Consider the following 15614-nt stretch of genomic DNA (forward strand, 5'->3'; position numbering starts at 1 on the left):
CATCAGCTAGTAAATGATAAAAACACATTAAACAGTCATAAATATTTACTGGTGCTTGGCTTTTTACTAAAATTGTCAGTGATGAGTTGCTGCAGACGGCAGTAATATACCATAAAAAGCTTTCGGGTGGGCAAAAGTAAATGTCGTATACACTCGGCTCAGATTGATCACTAATGCTGCAGTACATAGCCTCCTCACTTCCCCCAACCCTCACACCCAGTACAGGAGGCTCAATCTCATGATTAGATCAAGCTTCGTTGTAATAGCCCCGGGTATCCCGCTATCCATTTGCTCGTAATTTTGAGTGAATTTTGACTGTGTAAATTTTAATTTTTTGAAGTAAATGATTATTGAACTGTTATTTAGAATTTTTTATTAAATTGATTTGTTTGCGGGTTTGCCGATTTATGCTAATAAATAGCATTGATATGAGTGGGCCACATAAAACCAAAAAAATCCTAGGCAGCGCAATTACACTGTCTAGATAAAGTTATAGGATAAGTCTAAGTATTACACACAGATTATGTAACATTATATATTGACACGATACCGCATTTGAAATTTTAAAGTACTTGAAAAATCTAAAGTTAAAGTTAGAATTATTAACTTACCCTTTGGGTATTGTTTGACTAAGAATATCCAGAAAATCTGAAATATTCTTGGCATCATTACGGTAGAAACCTTAAATTAATTAAAAATTACCAGGAATGCCAATCTGAAGGGATAATTGACTACTAGAGTCTCAAAATTACCTTCCCCTTTGTATCTTTGTTCAAAAACGAATTATATAAAAACTGCGGAAAAAATTTTTCTTGTGTAAATCAGGGTATGGAGGGTATACATTTCCGGAGGGGGTTACACTAAATATCGTATTTATGTCTATAATTCCCTTCACGAGCAAAGCTCGGTCTCCTAGTATTGCATGAAAAAGCCGATAACAATAGAAAAATAGAATGGGTTGATGCCGCTTACAAAAAATTTCTAAATTGAGAGAAAGATATGCATATTTTGTTTAAATTCACTTTATTCTATTCTCAGCAGACATTTCGTAAAGCATAATGAGGCAGAGATAAACGGCGACACAGGGAATGTTCGATTAGCAATCACCATCAACAAAGCTCAAGGGCAATCACTAGAATCATGAGGTATAAATCTGAATACGGATTGTTTTCCCAAGGACAATTATGTGTTACATGTTCAAGAGTCGGTAAACCTGACAATCTATTTATATGCCCAGACAATGGGACAGCGAAGAATGTTGTATATTCGCAAGTTTTACGTAGTTAAAAACACACACACACACACACACATATATATATATATATATATATATATATATATATATATATATATATATATATATATATATATATATATATATATATATATATATATATATATATATATATATATATATATATATATATATATATATTCACAGGTGGGACACAGGGACACAACTGCAATGGCGCGTAACGACTAAGCACCCCCACCAACTAGGTGTTGGGGTGGCGCGAAGCACCACCCCAACAGCTAGTTCCCGAAAAAAAGATGAAAAACCCCCTAAAAGTCAGAATAAACCAAACGAAAAGCATACCATCAGATTTAGCATATCAGATACACCTTTTGTAGAGGTTTCATCTGGGAAAATGTGAAATTCTGTATTTTTTGCCAGAAGAAAAATTACGGATGTGTGTTTATTTGTTTTTTTTTTGTTTGTTTGTTTTTTTCCCAGGGGTGATCGTATCAACCAAGTGGTCCTAGAAATTCACGAGAATGCTCATTTGAACGGAAATTAAAACTTTTAATGCATTTTTTTAAGTGAGCAAAAAATTGGAGGGCAACTAGGCCCCATCCCATGCTCTTTTTTTCCCAGTCACCGGATCAAAATTTTGAGATAGCCATTTTCTTCAGCAATGTCGAACCTTTTTAAGTGAACAAAAATTGGAGGACAACTAGGCCCCCTCCAACGCTCACTTTTTCCCAAAGTCATCGGATCAAAACTTTGAGATAGCCATTTTGTTCAGCATAGTCGAAAAAATCTAATAACTATGTATGTGAGGGCGACTTGATCCCCCACAGTCCCTTGGAGAAGGGCTGCAAGTTATGAACTTTGCCCATTGTTTACATGTAATATGGGTTGTTGGGACGTTTACTGACAATTTCAGGGGGGATTTCCCGGGATTGATCGTATTATAAATTGGAGGACAACTGGGCCCCCTCCCATGCTTTTTTCCCAAATTCACCGGAACAAAATTTTGAGATTTCCATTTTGTTCAGCATAGTCGAAAAATCTAATAACTATGTCTCTGAGGACGACTTAATCCCCACACAGTCCTTACTTTGCAACTTTAATCCCCAACTTTGCCCATTGTTTACATACAATATTGGTAATTAGGAAATTTACAGACGTTATCAAGGAGATATTTTCTGGTGGGGTGAGGGTTTGGGGGTAAGGGTTACATGGGAAGATCTTTCAATGGAGGAATTTTTCATGGGCAAATTTTCCACGAAGGTGCCGGTTTCCCGGAATATTTTAAAAAAAGATCAAAAATTAAATAAAAAACAAGTTATTTCAACTGAAGTAAGGAGCAGCGTTGAGACTTAAAACGAACAGAAATGGTTACGTTACGTATAAGAGGGGGTTCGCCCCCTCGTCAATCCCTCGATCTTTATGCTTAATTATTTTTGGTGTTTTAGAAAGAGCTATTTATTCTAAATAAACGGCCTTTGTGATTCAGGGATCATTCTTAAGGAATTGGAACAAAACTCGAACTTTTGCGTAAACAGCGAGGTATTGATGAGGGTTCGAATCCCTTTATAAATGGAATAATTTCTGTTCGTTATAAGTTTTAATTTTGCTCCTCACTTTCACTTGAAAAAACCTTATGTTTTTTTTTTTTATTTAATCAAACAGTTCGTTGTAACGAACTGTAGTAAGGAGCGACCCGGCTCAATAGTAACCAAAACTCCAAAAAATGGAATTTTGGCACCAATAGCTACATCAAAAGAATCAAATTTTAATGCTGATGTTAAATATATAAGTTTCATCAAGTTTAGTCTTACCCATCAAAAGTTACGAGCCTGAGAAAATTTGCGTTATTTTAGAAAATAGGGGGAAATACCCCTAAAAGTCATAGAATCTTAACGAAAATCACACCATCAGATTCAGCGTATCAGAGAACCATACTGTAGAAGTTTTAAGCTCCTATCTACAAAAATGTGGAATTTTATATTTTTTGCCAGAAGGCAGATCACGGATGCGTGTTTATTTGTTTTTTTGTTTGTTTTTTTTTTCCCAGGGGTGATCGTATCGACCCAGTTGTCCTAAAATATTGCGAGAGGGCTCATTCTAACGGAAATGAAAAGTTTTAGTGCCCTTTTGAAGTGACCAAAAAAATTGGAGGGCACCTAGGCCCCCTCCCACGCTAATTATTTTACCAAAGTCAACGGATCAAAATTCTGAGATAGCCATTTTATTCAGCGTAGTCGAAAAACCTTATAACTATGTTTTTGGGGACGACTTACTCTCCCACAGTCCCCGTGGGAGGGGTTACAAGTTCAAAACTTTGACCAGTGCTTACATATAGTAATGGTTATTGGGAAGTGTACAGGCGTTTTCAGGAGGATTTTTTGGTTGGAGGCAGGGGTTGAGAAGGGGGGATAGGCTGGGGGAACTTTCCATCGAGGAATTTGTCATGGGGGAAGAAAATTTCCATGAAGGGAGCGCAGGATTTACTAGCATTACTTAAAAAAAAAACAATGAAAAAATAAATATGGAAAAGTTTTTTTTTTCAGCTGGAAGTAAGCAACAGCATTAAAACTTAAAACGAACAGAAATTATTACCCATATGAGGGGCTCACCTCCTCCTAACACCTCACTCTTTACGCTAAAGTATATTTAGTAATTTCAACTATTTATTCTGCGGCTTTTGTGATTCAGGGGTCATTCTTAATGAATTGGGACAAAATTTAAGCTTTAGTGTAAAGAGCGAGGTACTGACGAGGGGGCGAACCCCCTCATGTATTTAATAAAAACATGAGAATACAAAAGTTCTTTACGTAAGCTAATTTATAAGTTACGTATATCTTTTACTTATAAAAAGATTCGTAAAAAATTAAAAGTTCTAGTTGCCTTTTTAATTAACCGAAAATCGGAGGGCAACTAGGCTTCCTCCCCGGCTCTTTTTTTCTCAAAATCATTCGATCAAAATTATGAGAAAGCAATTTAGCCAAAAAAATAAATATACAAATTTCGTTTTAATTATTCCTCTGCGGAGAGCCAAAATCAAAACATGCATTGATTCAAAAACGTTCAGAAATTAAATAAAAAAAACAAGTTTTCTAAATGAAAGTAAGGAGCGACATTAAAACTTAAAACGAACAGAAATTACTCCGTATATGAAAGGGGCTTTTCCTTCTCAACGCCCCGCTCTTTACGCTAAAGTTTTTACTGTTTTAAAATGTAGTGTTAAGAGAAAAAGTCAAACTTTAGCGTAAAGAGCGGAGCGTTGAGAAGGAAAAGCCCCTTTCATATACGGAGTAATTTCTCTTCGTTTTAAGTTTGAATGTGGCTCCTTTCTTTCATTTAAAAACTTGTTTTTTATTTATTTAATTGTAGATAGAGGCAATCCTACATTAGTGGGTTAGTATGTGAATCCAGCACAAAAGGATTCACATAAAAGGAAAAAATAGAAAAGAATATAAATTATAAAAAGAAAACAATAGATTTCAATAACTCCAAATTAAAAAACATAAAAAGTAAAACAATTCGATGAGTCCTGGAGCGGATCCCCCTCTACAAAATTCCATGACCTAACTAAAACCGACTTGACCTATTTAGTTATAGTAAGAATACCATTATAAAAAGCACTAAGTCTTATTTTCTTTTTCGATGATTTTTTTATTTCATTCAGGAAATTATATTCACTGTATGAAAATGATTCCATTTCTGTTCTTTTCATTTCTGTCCCATTTGCAGATGTAGAGCGTGTGTTTATTTCCATTTTTGAAAGTTTTAAAATAATAGAATCTAATGTTAAACTGATAGATTTTAGGAAGTTAAATCACCTTAAATATCAGGGGAGAGAGAAAATTGGCATGAGCAAATATGGCGAAACCCAAAGCATAGAACATTTTTCAATTTTGCAATTAACTAGGCTCATATTTTGTTTGATGATAAGGTTTCAAAGGCAGCTTATTTGGAAAAATATGAATGTGGAACATATTATAAAGTGTAATGGAATCCTCTTTTTCTCGTATTCCTTGTGTTAAAAACCAGCGTAGATTAATTAAAAAAAATTATCTGCTCACTTTAAAGAGGAAATTTGTCACTTAAAATGAGCATCAGTTTTAAAGCTACTTAATAAATTGTAATTTTTTTCAAATTATTGGAGGGGCAACTGCCCTCCTGTCCCACCCCCCTCCTCAGTGGCCCACTGTTGATATCATTAGACACATTGAAAAAATTGAATTTCTATGCTGAATCCAAACGTATAAAGTTCATTAAGCTTAATGTTACTTATCAAAAGTTGAGAGGCCGAGAAAATTTGCCCAATTCTCGTAAAAGGGGGGGGCCTAAACACCTCCAAAAACAAGTGATATTAATGAAAATCACTCGGCATACCAGAGAACCCTATGATAGAGCTTTGAAGCTCCCATATACAAAGTGTAATACTTTGCATTTTTTGCCTGAAGAAATATCACGGATGTTTTTTTTTTCGCAGGGTTATTAGCATCAAACCAGTGATTCTAGAAATTCGGGAGAGGGCTCTTTTTATCCAAAATCATAACTTCTAGTCCGCTTTTTAAGTGACCGAAAGAATGATGGTCAACTAGCTCTCCTCACATGCCCCCTTTACCCCAAAATCACCCGATCAAAATTTTGATGTAACTATCTGATTCAAAGTAGTTGAAAAGTCTGATAATTATGCTCTTAGAAATGGCATGACTTACAGAGTCGCTGGAGAAGGGGTTGTAAGTTTCGTAATTTACCCATTGTTCACATATAGTATTTGTTACAGGGAAGTATACAAAGATTTTTTGGAGGGGGTAGATTTTTTACTTGGGGGATTTTTCACATTAAAAATTTTCCATAGAGAAGCTTCCAAGGGTGAAATTTCCAGGGGAAATTTTACGCTGGGAGAATTCGCCAGAATCCATTTTAGAAATTCTTTTTATTTGTCTTACTTTTCTTTGCCTGCTCAATATTACATGTGGGGATGTTCTGGGAGTGGGATTGAAACTGTCTGGAAATTTTTCCACGGGATATTTTTCTACGGGAGAAATTCTCCATTGAGGAATTTTCTCCAGATACAGCTTTCCTTTAGGGGGGGGGGGATTCCTGGGAAAACATTTTGCCAGAGAGGGTTTCTGGCATGATTGAAAAGCTATCAGATATGAAATGAAAGTCTTTAAAAAGCTTTTTTAATCATTGAATATATTGAATTTTTTCAATGTATTGAAAGAGAAAGAAATATAAATTTTTAAAATGTTCAAACATTCAACTTTAATAAGTAAATTATGGTCTGTAGCTCTTACCACCATCATTGTCAAAATCATCGTCACAGTTCATTTCAAGGAGAATGTTGCAGTCACTGCCCGACCATCCTTCTTTGCATTGACAGTAATATTCATTTCCAACTCCTCCTTGACTTGTGCACTCACCATGCCCTTGACACTCCATAGGACAACCCTCTGAAACAAGGAACACAACTTGAAATGAACTCAATATTTAAATAATAAAACGTGAAAAAAATGAACGTGTAAATGTGAGTACATTCTAAATAATGAGTATAATTGTATATTATACATTATTAGAATTTACACATTATTTATATGGTTAAATTACTTATAAAAGTAATATATATATATTAAAAAGAATCTATATAAAAAGGATGTAAATACATACAAAAATATGTGAGCGTTTGTTCTTACCTTAACCCCTTTTCTTCTGAAACTGGGCCTTTAGACTTGGTAGAACGTTTAGTAAAGGATTTTCAGTACTATCAGATAAAATGTGAGACTGTTTAAAATTATGTAATATTACTTTACAGCAAGGCTTCGATGCTGAAACTCTAGTTTAAACGATTTTGTTCAACATTTTCTGCTTAAGATGAAAATTAAACCTCCAAGTAAGAATACGTACCTTTGTACAGGTAATACTATGCTACTACTACTACTACTACTACTACTAACAACTCGCTGCAGCATCAAACTGCCTGATTCCAACACAGCTACATACGCAGTTCCTCCATACCAATCTATTCAAAGCCTCCCCCTTCACACCCTCCCAAAAGCTCCAATTTCCCTTCAATATTTCCGTGCGACATCCTCCCACCCCATTCGGGGACGACCTGTTTTTGTTTGGCCCTAGACGGTTGGCCGACAAAGTCAATCTTCGGTAATCTGTCATCCTTCATCAACTGAACGTGCCATAGCCATCTCAACCTTTCTTTCATTAAAACCTGGAAAGCGGAATTGAACCACATTTTTCGTACAATCCATTTTTTTATACAATCCTGAAAAAGGCTTATGCCAGCTTTGCCTCACACTCAGACTACCTTTATTGGCTTTGTCTCCAATTGGTCAATGACTTGATGGTAACTTGATTTGAATTCAAAATCGACGGGATATGGTCAGTCAGTTGATTACCCACAACAATCTGTAGGAAATTTCTCTGGAAAACATCTAGCAAATCCTTGTCAGTTTTTTCGGAGCGCCCATAGGTCAGAATCAAATTTGTCCACTGCCATCACTGGGGCACTTCTATTATTATTATGCCATCACTTCTATTATTCGAGTCTTGGTTCGCATACTTATCTTCTTATTCTTCCAAACTCTTTTTGAACTGTGTAAAAACATTCTGAGCCTTGGCTGATCTGCGTTTAAGATCTTCACAGCACTCACAGTCTTTACTAATAACACTACCTAAGTAAGGGAAGCTATCCACTTGAACGATCTTCATATTACTCAGCATTACCTCTTCCTAATCCTAGTTTTAACCATTTAGTCTTCTTAAAATTAATTTTTAAACCTATTCTTGAACCCTGGACTTGAAAAAACCTCCAAAAATTCATTTGTTTTGCTAAAAATTTTCATAGCTTAACTCATCAGCATAATTTAAGTCTAAGAGGGTTTTATTTCCTCATTTGATTCCGAGTTCTCCCGTTGCATTTTCTGGGCTCCTTAGGACGAAGTCCATCAAAATGTTCCGCATACAAGGGGATAGAGCGCAATCCTACTTAGGCTCCGATTAACTCAAAACCAGCGACTAACCTCATTTCCTATGTTAACCACAGCAATTATTTTCTCATACATAGCAAAAATCACTTTAATGGGTTTATCTGCGACCCCGACAAGGATAGAACATTAAATAAAGCTCTTCTATCAGCTGAATCAAATGCTTGTCCATAACTGAGGACTAAAGGGGTTTGGTGACTCGGGCACTTCGTAATTATTAATCTAAGGGAGAAAATTCGGTCGTCGCATCTCTTACCCCTTCCTAAAACCACACTGTTTCTTCTATTAAGACTTAATTTACAGTATCTCTAAGTCTAAAAAGTCATACTAGTTTACTTCCTACAGTAAATCATACTAGTTTACTTCCTACAGCAACCACGTTAATGTCTACATAATTACCATACTTTCTTTGGCCTCTATGATTAGACATTAGTGTACATTTTATCACACACTAAAAAAAAGGAAAGCAAAATTTCTTTTTACTATAAAAAGAGATATTAAAAAAACTATAAAAACAAAAAAACTTTGAAATAGCGCCTTTTTCACCTAAATCACCAAAAACTATAGCTTATTTTTGTCCTATCTGGCATAGTTAGAATTTTTAAGATTAAAAATTATATCTAAGGGTAATAATAGCACAAATTTTGACCTTATTAGCTATCAAATATGTCATGAATATCCCATGGTTTGAATCTTCGTCTAAAGTTTTTTAGTGAGTTTGGAGACTAAAGTGTTATATATATATATATATATAAATAAAAAAATATAAAACATTCTGCATTCGCATATAGATTTGTAAGTCTAGAGGGAATATCAGAACAAGTTCACCGCAAGCTTAAGTTTTGCAGCCGTGCTTATATCCCCCTTATGTATACCTCTGAGTTAAATACCACCTATAATGGTGATTTTGTATATGCACCAGAGAATCTTCGTACTGAATTTTGTAGCTCTGCGTAGCTTCTTGTCCCCAAATCTAATTTGTATGCCTCAAGAAATGCCTTCTATGGCTCCGGGCATCCCTCTATCCCCTCAATTTAGATATCCAGCCACCAGTGTGTAAAGATGCCTCGTGTTTTAGCTCTTGATTTACTATATGGTCTGATGTTAAACTTGAAGCATATTTCTCTGACAACCAACATTTTTTTCAAAAGTATTTTTTATTTCATTTTGAAAAACGAGTTTCAAAACTAATCTTTTTCCTCATTTTGTTCAAGAGAGATAGCATAGGACAAGTGTAATCTTTGAGGAGATAAGTCTTTACCTTTAACTGATTCAGAATCATTTCTTCTAACCCTAAATTGAGAGAAATTTCTACTTATAGAAACGTCGAAGTAATCGCCTCAATTTCCTGGAGAATCGTGAGGTTTCTAACTTTCTAATCAGAAAGACTTAGCTGAATCCGTTGCTAAGATTAATACATGGCCTGTTAGGGAGTTCAATAGTTGACCAATCACAGATGAACTGTCAAAAAAAAACCATAGAAACACTAACTAAAAGCTAATATTGCGTTAATTAAGAATAAAAGGGAATATAGATTGAGTTAAACAAAACCATCAAACGCTCATCAACATTAAGCAAAGACTATTTGGTTTAAACTTTTTACCTGATCAAATAACTAAACAAACAGCAATTAACACATAAAAAAGTCGATAATCTAATTCATCTTCAAACAGTTCGTGGTAACGAACTGTAGTAAGGAGCGACCCGGCTCAATAGTAACCAAAACTCTAAAAAATTGAATTTTGATATCAATAGCTACATCAAAAGAATCGCATTTTAATGCTGATTTTAAATATATAAGTTTCATCAAGTTTAGTTTTACCCATAAAAAGTTACGAGCCTGAGAAAATTTGCCTTATTTAAAAAAATAGGGGGAAACGAAAATGACACCATCAGATTCAGCGTATCAGAGAACTTTACTGTAGAAGTTTCAAGCTCCTATCTACAAAAATGTGGAATTTTGTATTTTTTGCCAGAAGACAAATCACGGGTGCGTGTTTATTTGTTGTTTTTTTTGTTTTTCTTTTCTTTTCCCCATGGGTTATCGTATTGACCAAGTGGTCCTAGAATGTCACAAGAGGGCTCATTCTAACGGAAATGAAAAGTTCTTGTGCCCTTTTTAAGCGACCAAGAAAATTGGAGGGCATCTAGGCCCCCTCCCACGCTCATTTGTTTCCCAAAGTCAACAGATCAAAATTTTGAGATAGCCATTTTGTTCAACATAGTCGAACACCATAATAACTATGTCTTTGGGGATGACTTACTCCCCCACAATCCCTGGGGGAGGGGTTGCAAGTTACAAACTTTGACCAGTGTTTACATATAGTAATGGTTATTGGGAAGTGTACAGACGTTTTTGGGGGGATTTTATTTTGTTTGGGGGTGGGGCTGAGGGGAGGGGGCTATGTTGGAGGATCTTTCCTTGGAGGAATCTGTCAAGGGGGAAGAAAAATTCAATGAAAAGGGCGCAGGATTTTCTAGCATTGCTATAAAAAAACAATGAAAAATAAATATGAAAACGTTTTTTCAAATGAAAGGAAGAAGTAGCATTGAAACTTAAAACGAACAGAGATTATTACGCATATGAGGGGTTCTAAAAATACTTTAGCATAAAGAGCGAGGTTTTTAGGAGGAGATAAATACCTCGCTCTTTATGCTAAAGTATTTTTAGTAATTTCATCTATTTATTCTACGGCCTTTCTGATCCAGGGGTCATTCTTAAACAATTGGGACAAAACTTACGATTTAGTGTAAAGAGCGAGGTATTAACGAGGGTACAAACCCCCTCGTATACATAATAAAAATATAAGATTATGAAAGTTTGTTACGTAGGTTAATTCTTAAGTTACGTATATTTTTTACTAATAAAAAATTCGTTAAAAATTAAAAGTTCTTGTTGCATTCTTAAGTAACCGAAAAATTGGAGGGCAACTAGACCTCCTTCTCCACCCCTTATTTCTCAAAATCGTCTGATCAAAACTAAGAGAAAGCCATTTAGCCAAAAAAAGAATTAATATACAAATTTCATTTTAATAATTTATGTGAGGAGAGCCAAAACCAAACATGCATTAATTCAAAAACGTCCAAAAATTAAATAAAAAAACTAATTTTTTTAGCTGAAAGTAAGGAGCGACATTAAAACTTAAAACGAACAGAAATTACTCCGCATATGAAATGGGTTGTCCCCTCCGCAATCCCTCGCTCTTTACGCTAAAGTTTGACTCTTTGCCACAATTCTATTTTTTAAAACAATTAAAAGCTTTAGTGTAAAGAGCGAGGGATTGCGGAGGGGACAACCCATTTCATATACGGAGTAATTTCTGTTCGTTTTAAGTTTTAATGTCGCTCCTTACTTTCAGCTAAAAAAATTAGTTTTTTTTATTTGATTTATCGTTTGAAATTGAGGGTCTTTCTTTAATAAAACAGTTATTTAATTTTACCAATCGCAAAAAACAGTTTTATCAATCACACCAGCTCATTTAGAAGATATGATATATATTTTGTATCATCCACATTCGTAGCCTTTCGTTCAGTGGCACCAATTCGAAGAAAAAGGGGGAGTAAGTTGAATTTTCCCCATTTATATTTTTAACCCCCTCTCTGGATTTCAAAAAGATACTTTTTTTGTATTTTCATTAGGAAATACTTTTTTCTATTGAAAAAATTCTCACGCCTAAATTCTAAAATATATTTTGCTCCCCTCCCAACATTTTCTTGAGTTGGTACGATTACTTTTGGTAGCTTATTCATTTTCTTAGTCTTTTTTTTAACAAGTTATTTTTGCTGACCAAGCAGTTTAATTAATAAATAAAGCAGTTCTAAACTAATTTATTTGACAACGTTTACTGTTGTACCTAAATTAACTATAAACTACTTATTCTTCATTTAAATTGTATGGTTAATAAAACGACATTTTCGTAAAAATTAATGAGTTAAAAAAAAAACAGCCAAAAGTATTTGTAAGAGCTGCGTAATATCAAGGAGTATATATTTAATTATAAATTATAATATTTGAAGATTAGCCTTTAAAGTTTAAAGTTAATGTTTAGACCGCTTTTCAAACAGTTCGTGGTAAGGAACTGTAGTAAGGAGCGACCCGGCTCAATAGTAACCGGAACACTAAAAAAAAAGGAATTGATACCACTAGTTGCATCAAAATAATTCCATTTTAATAATGATTTAAAATATATAAGTTTCATCACGTTTAATCTTACCCGTCATAAGTTACGAGCCTGAGAAAATATGCCTTATTTTAGAAAATAGGTGGACACAGCCCCTAAAAGTCATAGAATCCTAAGAAAAATCACACCATCAGATTCAACGTATCAGAAAACCCTACTATAGAAGTTTCACGCTCCTATCTACGAATTAAATAAAAAAAACTAATTTTTTTAGCTGAAAGTAAGGAGCGACATTAAAACTTAAAACGAACAGAAATTACTCCGTATATGAAATGGGTTGTCCCCTCCGCAATCCCTCGCTCTTTACGCTAAAGCTTTTAATTGTTTTAAAAAGTAGAATTGTGCCAAAGAGTCAAACTTTAGCGTAAAGAGCGAGGGATTGCGGAGGGGACAACCAATTTCATATACGGAGTAATTTCTGTTCGTTTTAAGCTTTAATGTCGCTCCTTACTTTATGCTAAAAAAATTAGTTTTTTTTATTTAATTTCTGAACGTTTTTGAATTAATGCATGTTTGGTTTTGGCTCTCCGCACATAAATTATTAAAATGAAATTTGTATATTAATTCTTTTTTTGGCTAAATGGCTTTCTCTTAGTTTTGATCAGACGATTTTGAGAAATAAGGGGTGGAGAAGGAGGCCTAGTTGCCCTCCAATTTTTTGGTTGCTTAGTGGTCCAAAAAGGCCACTAGAACTTTTAATTTTTAACGAACGTTTTTATTAGTAAAAAATATACGTAACTTAAGAATTAACTTACGTAACAAATTTTCATAACCTTATGTTTTTATTATGTATACGACGGGGTTTGTACCCTCGTTAATACCTGACTCTTTACACTAAATCGTAAGTTTTGTCCCAATTCTTTAAGAATGACCCCTGAATCAGAAAGGCCGTAGAATAAATAGTTGAAATTACTAAAAATACTTTTGCATAAAGAGCAAGGTATTTATCTCCTCCTAAATACCTCGCTCTTTATGCTAAGGTATTTTTAGAACCCCTCATATGCGTAATAATCTCTGTTCGTTTTAAGTTTCAATGCTACTTCTTCCTTTCATTTGAAAAAAACGTTTTCATGTTTATTTTTCATTGTTTTCTTATAGTAATGCTAGAAAATCCTGCGCCCTTTTCATTGAATTTTTCTTCCCCCAAGACAGATTCCTCCAAGGAAAGATCCTCCAACCCTCCAACATAGCCCCCTCTCCTCAGCCCCACCCCCAAACAAAATAAAATCCCCCTGAAAACGTCTTTACACTTCCCAATAACCATTATTATATGTAAACACTGGTCAAAGTTTGTAACTTGCAGCCCTTCTCCCAGTGATTGTGGGGGAGTAAGTCATCCCCAAAGACACAGTTATTATGGTTTTTGACTATACTGAACAAAATGGCTATCTCAGAATTTTGATCTGTTGACTTTCGGAAAAAAATGAGCGTGGGAGGGGGCCTAGATGCCCTCCAATTTATTTGGTCACTTAAAAAGGGCACTAGAACTTTTCATTTCCGTTAGAATGAGCCCTCTTACGACATTCTAGGACCACTTGGTCGATACGATGACCCCTGGGGGAAAAAAAAGCAAAAAAACAAACAAATAAACACGCACCCGTGATTTGTCTTCTGGCAAAAAATACATAATTCCACATTTTTGTAGATAGGAGCTTGAAACTTCTACAGTAAGGTTCTCTGATACGCTGAATCTGATGGTGTCATTTTCGTTAAGATCCTACGACTTTTAAAGGGTGTTTCCCCCTATTTTCCTAAATAAGGCAAATTTTCTCAGGCTCGTAACTTTTGATGGGTAAGACTAAACTTGATGAAACTTATATATTTCAAATCAGCATTAAAATGCGATTCTTTTGATGTAGCTATTGATATCAAAATTCCATTTTTTAGAGTTTTGGTTACTATTGAGCCGGGTCGCTCCTTAGGCCTACTACAGTTCGTTACCACGAACTGTTTGAAATGTACAATTTTGTATTTATTGCCAGAAGACAAATCACGGATGCTTATTTATTTTCTTTTTCCAGGGGTGATCGTATAGACCCAGTGGTCCTAGATCGTCACAAGAGGGTTTATTCTAATGAAAATTAAAAGTTATAGTATCCTCTTTAAGTGACCAAGGATCGAGGGCACCTAGGCCCCCTCCCACGCATATTATTTACCCGAGGTCGCCGGGTCACAATTTTAAAATAGCCATTCTGTTCAGCTTAGTAAAAAAACTAATAACTATGTCTTCGGGGACTACTTAATCCCTCACAGTCCCCGGGGGAGGGGCTCCATGTTACAAACTCTGATCATTGTTTTACATTTAGTAATGGTTATTATGGAGTGTAAAGACGCTTTCAGGGGGACTTTTTCACGCTTGGAGGGGGGAAGGTGGGCCATAGGGAGGGTGTTACGTGTGAGGATCTTTCCATGGAAGAATTCATCATGAGGGAAGAAAATTTTCATGAAGGGTGTGTAGGATTTTCTAGCATTATTAAAAAAAAACTATGAGAAAATAAATAATTTCTTTCAACTGGAAGTAATGAGCAGCATTAAAACTTAAAACGAACATAAGCTATTACGTATATACGGGAGTTCGTCTCCTCCACAATACCTTGCTCTTTAAGCTAAAGTGTTTTTAGTAATTTCAACTATTTATTCTACGGCCTTTGTGATTCAGGGGTTATTCTCAAGGATTTGGGACAAAATTCCAGCTTTAGTGTAAAGAGCGAGGTATTGAAGAGGGGGTTAAACCCCCTAATTTACGTAATAAAAATGCAAAAATATAGAAGTTCGTTAGGTAAGTTATTTCGTAAGGTACGTATGTTTATTACTAACAAAAATGTTCGTAAAAGAAAAAAAATAGTTGCATTTTTAAGTGTCCAAAACTTGGAGGGCAACTAGGCCTCCTCCTCCACCTCTTTTCTTATCAAAATCATCCGATGAAAACTATGAGAAAGCCATTTACCAAAAAAAAAATAATATGCAAAGTTCGTTTAATTTAATCTTGTGGGGTAAACCAAAATCAAAACATGCTTAAATTAAAAATGTTCAGATGTTAAATAAAAAAACAAGCTTTTTTAATTGCAAGTAAGGAGCGACATTAAAATTTAAAAGGAACGGACATTTTTTCTTATGTGAAAGGGGTTGTCCCCTCCTCAACGCCTCGCTTTTTACGCTAAAGTTTTTTTTTATTGTTTTAAAAAGTAGAGC

At 34.8% G+C, this 15614-nt stretch overlaps 1 protein-coding gene across 1 annotated transcript in view; it reads right to left on the reverse strand.

The window, feature by feature from the left end:
- LOC136039767 (teneurin-a-like) overlaps positions 1-15614 on the reverse strand; it is a gene marked incomplete in the record, with an annotated part of 538588 nt that overhangs the window by 311244 nt on the left and 211730 nt on the right. Inside the window, 1 exon segment of the mRNA XM_065723631.1 lies at positions 6541-6696. Coding sequence (XP_065579703.1) covers positions 6541-6696 — 156 coding nt within the window.

The sequence above is a fragment of the Artemia franciscana genome, chromosome 20 (genome assembly GCF_032884065.1).
Source record: "Artemia franciscana chromosome 20, ASM3288406v1, whole genome shotgun sequence".
In the NCBI taxonomy this organism is placed as follows: Eukaryota; Metazoa; Arthropoda; class Branchiopoda; order Anostraca; family Artemiidae; genus Artemia; species Artemia franciscana.